The sequence below is a fragment of the Sus scrofa genome, chromosome X, assembly GCF_054392235.1.
Source record: "Sus scrofa isolate SSC_HxYL_T2T_F1_AM1 chromosome X, Sscrofa_HxYL_maternal_Yorkshire_Landrace_v2.0, whole genome shotgun sequence".
Lineage (NCBI taxonomy): Eukaryota > Metazoa > Chordata > Mammalia > Artiodactyla > Suidae > Sus > Sus scrofa.
In genome coordinates, this window is record NC_139401.1 from 37209987 (window position 1) to 37218729 (window position 8743).

The 8743-nt window shown below is 45.7% G+C and overlaps 1 protein-coding gene across 1 annotated transcript in view; it reads left to right on the top strand.

The window, feature by feature from the left end:
• Window positions 1-7711, top strand: part of XK (X-linked Kx blood group antigen, Kell and VPS13A binding protein) — a 57955-nt gene extending 50244 nt beyond the window's left edge. The window contains exon 3 of the mRNA XM_003135014.5: window positions 3914-7711. Coding sequence (XP_003135062.1) covers window positions 3914-4740 — 827 coding nt within the window. The 3' untranslated portion in view covers window positions 4741-7711. The remainder of the gene's footprint in view (window positions 1-3913) is intronic.
• Window positions 7712-8743: the final 1032 nt, after the last annotated feature.

The window sequence follows — 8743 nt, forward strand, 5'->3', positions numbered from 1 at the left end:
CTACGTTTTGTTCTGTCTGCATTTTGTTTCGTTTCGAGGCACCTAGAAGATGTCTAGGAAGAGAAATCTGATAGACCCTTGGACAGAAGGAGAAACTAAAGCCCTGGCTCCTGAGTGGACCAGAAGGGTGTGCCTGTGCATGACATTGAGAAGGGGCTGTGAGGAAAGTGAGAGGATGATTAGGGGAAATGATGTGCTCACTTGAACAGAAAAATGTCAAGAAGGTGGGACTGAATGACGTCAAATGTTCCAGAGAGGTCAGGAAGGAGCAACACCCGAATCCAGAGAGCAAGGAATGGAGGATTGGAAAACGAGTGCTTTGTGAGTGTGTGTGTGCGCGCGCGCGCGCGCGTGTGTCTTTTTTGTCTTTTTTTCTGCGACCTACACCACAGCTCACGGCCATGCCGGATCCTTAACCCACTGAGCGAGGCCAGGGATCGAACCTGCAACCTCATGGTTCCTAGTCAGATTCGTTAACCACTGTGCCACGACGGGAACTCCCACTCATTTTTTCTTTATTTTTTTGAAAACTCTATTCCACCGAAATGTTTCATGAGTTCAGTTATTTTATTGAAGATCCGGTGTCCGCGGGGCATAGTCACGTTACAGAGAACAAGCACTGACCATTCTGCAGCGTGGAAGCAGCCTCTGTTCTCTTTCCAAAGCCACAGAGAAACAGCTCCCTTTGTCCTGCAAAGAGAATTCCATTCCTAACGAGGATCCTGAGGAATAAAATGTTCTCCATCACTTAAGAGCGAGCTTAAAGTTTTGGAGTTAAGTCAGGAAATGAGCAAATACATTCCTAATAGTTGTTCTGTGAAAGAGGAAGAGCGTTCATTTGGAAGGAGGTCACTTGGCTGGAATTGAGTGGGGAGAAGCTTTGTAAGTGGGGCAAGGCTTTGGAATATTGCCACAGCTTTCCTTTTATCTTTACCTAGTGTGATATCTTGCCTCTAGTGAACGATAAAAACAGCAAAATGCACCCCCACCCCCTCCACCACCACACACACTCATAGGAAATGAGAATAGGATTCTTAGGGACGTTTGTTAGACTTAATGAAGTGCCACTGAAATGGGCGGGGCTGCCGACTGATCCCCTTTTGTGTCAACTGTGGGAAGAGGAGTTTGGGAAATGATGTCAGGAACATGTCTCCATTTAAATCTGAATAAGGAGGTATTTGCATGAGCCTCCTCCTAGCCGTTCATTGGATAACAGCTTAATTCTAGAGGTGGAAATGTACATCCAAGCATATTTTGTACAAGCTGCTTCTCTCCCAGGTATACCTGGCAACATTTGGCAGAGAGCACCCCACAGTGGGCATGAGGCTTGAAGTCAGTGATTTTAAGATAATTTCTTTGCATTCTCAGAAGGACAGCTTCAGCCGTTGGTTGCTACTAAGCACCAATTGGGTCATCATTGGCTAACTCTCTTGATAGAGAAAAAGATGTAAATTGACCTAACAAGAGAAAAATGGATAGATGCTTTAAAAATTGGTGGGGTCATGGGAGTTCCCATCGTGGTGCAGCGCAAACGAATCCGACTAGGAACCATGAGGTTGCGGGTTCCATCCCTGGCCTTGCTCAGTGGGTTAAGGATCCGGCGTTGCCGTGAGCTGTGGTATAGGTCGCAGATGTGGCTCGGATCCCGAGTTGCTATGGCTCTGGTGTGGTCTAGCAGCTGTAGCTCCGATTTGACCCCTAGCCTGGGAACCTCCATATGCCACAGGAGTGGCCCTAAAAAAAAAAAATCGTTTGGGTCATTGCATTGTTAAACATAATAATAAGCAATTTGGAGTTCAAGTACCGGAAATGTAACAATGTGAATGCTGTATGTGTATGAATGCATAATTCACATGATGCATAATTTATACTTGGCTCCTCTTCTGCATTTGAAGTTATTTTTCTTAGAGTGGACAAAACATAAGGACTGAAAAAAAAGGATCCCATGCTAGATTTTCAAGGTCTATAGAAATTTCCAACCACATGTATAAAAGTATATCCAGTAGTATGTACTGCTTTATCACACTCCATTGCATTAGCCTCTCAGGAAAAATAACTCAGTCCAATTACTTCCCAGTCTACTCCTGTAGTGATATTTCTGTCTTTTAAATTTGATTAGTCGATGACAGTCTTTCCAGTGAATGATATCGATGCATTAAATCAGTGCCAAAAGACCATGAGAAAAGTTGATACTCTGAGTAAAATTGAGCTTCTCCCAGGCAAATAACTACCAAAGCTTTGGAGTTGTTATGCCCATCAAATATGGATGTTTTCCATTGACTCAGAACTTAAATAAGAAAAACAGCCCTTTATTCCCATGCATTTTAAATTATAAATTTAAGTAAAGACAACTGTCATATGGACATTGCATTTTAAGAGGCAGGAATTGGAAGCTCAATTTTATGGGCGAGAAAACAGAACCCAGAGAAATTGCCATTTCCCTAGCGTAGCCTGGAGCGACAAGAGTAAAACCAGAGCCAGACTTCTCAGCTCCTGACTCCCAGCCCCACCTCTCCTCCCTCTCTGCTGCAATATTTGGAGGTGCTGGCAGCCTGTAGTAAGTGACTGTGTTTCAGTTTTGAGCATACAGTCTGTGCTCATGGCTTGGCAGTACATCTTTTAAATGACAGACCTCACAGCCAGCAGTGTGGTGCTCTCAAACGCGGTGCCACGCTTCATTCAAATGCACCACATCTTGTCCCCCTACACTGCTGCTTTGTATCAACTGGGTAAACCCATTAGCCATATGCCATTTTAAGAAATAAACAGCTAGATAAGTTCCCATCGCGGTGCAGCGGAAACGAATCCGACTAGGAGCCATGAGGTTTCAGGTTCGATCCCTGGCCTTGCTCAGTGGGTTAAGGATCCGGCGTTGCCATGAGCTGGGGTGTAAGTCGCAGATGTGGTTTGGATCTGGCATTGCTCTGGCTCTGGCATAAGCTCGTGGCTACAGCTCTTGATTCGACCCCTAGCCTGGGAACCTCCATATGCCAGGAGGACAAAAAACAAAAAAAAAAACAAAAAAAAAAAAAAAAAGAAAGAAAGAAACAGCTGGAGTTGAGACTTCTTGAAACATGAAGGCCTTTTAGCCCAAGACAGATTGGTTCTCAGTAACAGTGAGGTTCTCATTTCTTCGGCAAGGTACAGAATTTAAGAAAACAGCTGAAGAGCAAAGAAAAGTGAGCAATCTCTAGTCAATATATAAAGTTCAGAGGTCCTGCAGCTAGCGAGGAACTCACGAGCAATTTCTTACAGAGTGCTCTCTAAGTTTCCACCACAGCTATATTGAAGAAGAAGAAATAGCAGGGGCAGAGACGCTAATTGAGAAAATGAAACACACCATGTAAGGGACGCTGCATCTTCTGACAGAGCCCGTTGGGGTCACAAAGGTGTTTTTAGTGTGAGTTGACCCCGAAACAGACCCTGAGACCAGGACCTGGGTGCACGTGCTTCGGCAGGAGGGTGGAAGAAGCGCAGGAGAAGGGAACTGAGACAGGGAAGGGAAAGCGGCCAATAAAGGGAGCATTCTCCGACCGCAGTCCCTGTGGGCGACTAGAAAGTAACCCTCGGAGGAAGCCCTGGTAAAGAGTATGGGGAACACGCCTCCGAGTCATTCAACCCAAAGCGCAGGGGCGGCCAGGTCCTTCCAGACCAGCTCTTGGCAGGGCTAGAATTGGGGTGTCGAAGGGCTCTCCCGGGAGGATTATTCCCCGGGGGGCCTGAGCACAGCAGGCTTGTGCAGCCCTGCAACCAGCCCTGGGGTGCAGGGAGCAGACACCGACCGCTAGACGTCAGCCTGTGCGCCGGACACAGAGGAGTCCAAGGCATGTGGGTAGGGCCCGCCAGCAGCTGCCCACCGTAGGATTCTTGCCCGAGGTGACACTTGAGAGCGCTCTTTCTCTTTTCTCCCCAGGTGTCTTCATGGGCCTCTCCCTGTTGTCCATTGTGTACGGAGCCCTGCGCTGCAATATCCTGGCCATCAAGATCAAATACGATGAATACGAGGTCAAAGTGAAGCCGCTGGCCTACGTGTGCATCTTCCTCTGGAGGAGCTTTGAGATCGCCACTCGCGTCATTGTCCTGGTCCTCTTCACCTCCGTCCTGAAGGCCTGGGTGGTGATAGACATCCTCATCAACTTCCTCAGCTTCTTCTTCTACCCCTGGATCCTCTTCTGGTGCAGCGGCTCCCCTTTCCCCGAGAACATCGAGAAGGCCCTCAGTCGGGTGGGCACCACCATCGTGCTGGGCTTCCTCACCTTACTCTACGCCGGCATCAACATGTTCTGCTGGTCAGCCGTGCAGCTGAAAATCAACAGCCCCGACCTCATCAGCAAGTCCCAGAACTGGTACCGGCTCCTGGTGTACTACATGCTGAGGTTCATTGAGAACGCCTTCCTCCTCCTCCTGTGGTATCTTTACAAGACAGACATCTACATGTACGTGTGCGCGCCTCTGCTGATCCTGCAGCTGCTCGTCGGCTACTGCACAGCCATCCTGTTCATGGTCGTGTTCTACCAGTTCTTCCACCCTTGCAAAAAGCTCTTTTCCTCTAGCGTTTCTGAAAGCGTTCAGAAGTGGTTCGAGTGCGCTTGCTCCGACTGCCGGCCGCAGCGGTCCTGCGAGTCTGCAGAAAAGTCCGATCTGAGGTCCCCCGCGGACAGAGAGGAGACACCTTCCAGCAGTAAAATAAGTTCAGTGCCCAGCCAGATCTTGAACGCCGATGAGTTCAGTTCTGCTTAAGAGGACCTGAGTCTCTTGGGGGCACAGACGCATGGTTGGTCTAGGTTGGTCCCTGTCCTTCATTCAGGCGATGGGCCCTGCGCAGTGAACAAAGCAGGACGTTAGCTCTCAACTCCCTGTGAGTCACTCCCCTTTCGAGAGCTCTTGGGCGGGCATGTGGGAGCCGTGGAGAGGAGCCAGGGAAGCCCCCGAGTGTGGAAGGGGCGGCCTAAGGCACCACCATTCGTAGCTGACCATGTGCTCCCAGCAGTTCCTGGCCTTTTCATTGACAAAGTACCCGTGGCAGCTGAGTTGGCTGCTTAGATCCATCAGGTAGAATGAGGGCAGGGGCTTCTTGTCTTCTAGTTTTCCGGACTGCTGGTCCAGGTAGCCTACTGTTTTATTAGCTTAGTTTTCACCTAGGAGCTGTCTGATGATCAGAGATGGGCACTGGGGTTTTGCCGTCAGTCCCATCACTCCTGTCAAGAGTTTTCAGAGAGGGCTGTTGAAGTTTGGTTTTGGCACCGACAGATGTTCCATTTTCATCTCCCTCGGGCTCTTTGTACATAACCAGCTGTCGCAGCCTTGTTACCTCTAATGGACTCAAAAGTCTGGATTGGGAGAGTTTATTCTCAAGGATCCGTGGATGTAAAATTGATTTCTCCATGTGATTAGGAAAGCCCTAGAGTTTGGGGGAGATTGTGTTCCTTCGGTATGTTGAAGAAACGCTTGATCAGGAGGGCCGTTAAAGCATCAAAGTGATTTAGGCTTTGCTAAGCAGAATTCTTACCTTCTTGTGGTGGTTGAAGGTGTGAATCTGCTAGAAGGTAGGCTTAAGTATCAGTTCAGGGAAATTTTCAGTAGATTTTATTAGGATTTGCCTTCTTAAGAAAGAAGAAAATCAAACTCATAGTCTTTACTCCACTTCTTCCTTGCCTGCGGGAGAGTTTTAGACAAGAGTTACCTTGGTTAACTTTGTTTGTTTGTCTAAGAAAACTCCACACCTGGCCCAGGTTACACAGAGATTTTAATTTTCATAATTTGAAGGGAACAGGTTCCACCTGTCAGACACTGACTCAGAAACTTTGAAATTTTAGAAAGAGATGACATGACCAGAAGCTTTTTATCTTTAACTACATGCACTTTGATTTAGCAGGATTATGAGTTAACTTGAACAAGAACTCCAGTTTCATCTTCCTCCACTCTCCTGTCTTCAGTAGAAGTTCTCCTCTAATCTGGAACCCTGTTTCTTTCATAAGATTATGTGACATGTCCTCAGTTGTCCTGGGAAAATGCCTGGATCTAGTGCCATTATTTCTACCAAGAAAAACCTTGATCATGAAATACCTGGGAGCAGGTGACTTGTCACTGGTCTGGCTGGACATTGCAGCTCGATTAGGGTTGACAGTCTTAAGACCCCTAATGGCTGAACTTTCTGCCCCATCCAGTTTCTGACAGCTGGTCTAGGAGGGGACAGGTTAAGATGGTGAGTTTGAGCAGGAGTTGTAGTCAGAATTAGACAAGGATGGAGAGACTGGTATTTCCCCAGCCTGAGTTTTAGAAGCCTTTTCAAGAACCACTGTAAAATCTGAGCCTTCAAATACATTTAAAGTCATTTTAATAGAGGATATAGGTAAGCATCTTGAGTGACCCCAAACCAAACTAACAGCGATGGTCTTTCAGACTCCCAAAGCCCTGTTCTAAACCAAGTTCATAGGGATAAAGAGGTTTAGTAACAGAAACGGCTGTTTTTCCCTCTTTAACTCTTGATATGCAGATAGCCCAGCTTTGGGGCCATACATGTCTAATCACTTTGAGGAAGAAAAACCACTGGTTTTTTTTTTCCTTCATGGTGAAAGTTTAAGACATTTTGAGACACGAACTGAGAAATTTTGTTTTAAAATTACCCCCCGAAATGGTAAGAACTTGGTTACCCTAAAGACAGACCAACCAGCAAATTTCCTCACCTCTTGAGAGTTAAAAATGTATTTTTCAGTCATAATTCCAACTTTCAGAACTCACTGCTTTGTCTAATTAATTCCACGCCGTAGCATGCCAGATGCTCCACCCGAGTCCGTGTCCCTTGGCCGGGCGGAGGTGACGCATTCCCTCCCAGTGTATGGACACGAGATCAGCAAACACATTGAGCCTTTGTTCATTACTGGAGACAGTGCAGCACAGAGGTGGGCATCTCCCTGTCCGACCCGACAAGTTACATCATTGCTCTCTGTATGCCTCAGTTTCCTCACCCACCAAATTTGCATGATATACTTGCCCAGCCTACCTCACAAGCTTGTCAGGAAGAACAAATTAAATAATAGGTGTGAAAATGCTTTGAAAATATTTTTGAAGTGCCATACATGCTTAAAGAAGATGTTATTATAGTCATTCAAATCCATAGACAGGTTATTGTTATTTTTTTACTGTTAGAAAAGAAGCAAGTAGGATCATTCACGTGAGCGGAGGGACCCCCGTCGGCCTTTGGCCTCATGGAAGGGCGAGTTGAAATGGTCTTTATTTTCGGAGAGAACTCAGCAGTCGCCCTTTCCCTTACCATCAGTTGCTGACAAAAATTAGCGCCCCAGCATATGGTCCTGGGAAGGAAGAGACCCACTGAAATCTGAGAAATTGCTTTTGATAGCAAACGAGCTTCTCATTTTGGTAGCCGTCACCTTTCGCGAAGGACATAGCAGCATCTTTTGTTAATTACGCTTTACAATTGGAATGCCTGATCCGGAAGACTTTAATTGAATGTGGGCATAATCTTTTCAGCCTTGTAAATGGGGAAATGAAAATCACAATTGATTGTCAAATACAGCATTTCCTTGGAAACCACCTTAGAACATGAGTGCCATGGTTATGAGTGTACGTGTCAGTACTTCTCAGCCAGTACATTGCGGATGTGTGCGATTGCAGGCTGCTTCTCTGCAGCCACTCACTCTAAGGAATATTGCTTCTGTTTCTTCATATAATAAATTAATTTTTCAATTTCTCCTTGCTTTTCAGTCCTTTCATGTGGCTTTGACTTCAGGGACTATTTTGGACACAAATTCGAAAATTGTTTTGTTGTGGTTCATTATGATTGCGTAACCTCACCTGGAAATTTTGTCTGTGGGCTGAGAAATTTGAAAGTGCTAGGACTCTGCTTCGCTAGACACCAACCTCCTCTGATTGTTTTGTAAGCATTTACTCCATTTGTTAAAGCTCCACTGCTCGACACTAAGATCCTGCTGAAACATAAGTGTTATACTGATCCAGAAATAGAAAATACCAGCAGTTCCTGCTGTGGCGCAGTGGGATCGCAGAGTCTCTGGAGCTCTGGGATGCAGGTTTGATCCCCAGCCTAGCACAGTGGGTTAAGTAAGGATCCAGCATTGCCGAAGCTGCAACATGTTAAGTCACAACCGTGACTCGGATCTGATCCCTGGCCTGAGAATTCCTTATGCTATGGGGCGGCTGGAAAAACCAAAAAAAAAAAAAAAAAAAAAAAGGAGCTACTTGAAATTAACATAGGCAAGTAGTCAAATATAAATGACAATCCATGGTTGGAAAAAAGTATGGAAATTTTTTTTGCCTGTCCAAATGCGTTATTTTATTTGGTTTTTTAAATTGAAGAGTCATCGACACATTAGTTTTAGGTGTACAGCAGGATTCAGTATTTGCGAACACTGCAAAATGATAACTGCAATAATTCTAATCACCATCCATCACCATACAAAGTTTCAAAAAATGTTCTTCTTATGATGAGAAGTTTCAAGACTACTCTCTTGGCGGCTTTGAAATATATAACACAGTATTATTGACTGTAGTCACCATGCCGTATATTACATCCCATGACTTATTTATTTTTTAACTGGAAGTTTGTGCCTCTTGATTCCCTCCACCGGTTTCACCCACTCCCTTCCCTCTAGCAACCACCAATTTGTTCTCTGTATCTATGAGGGTTTGGGAGTTGGGGTTTGGGTTTTGGTTTTGGTTTTTTGGTTGTTTTTTTTTTTTTTTTTTTTTGTCTTTTTAGGGCCAC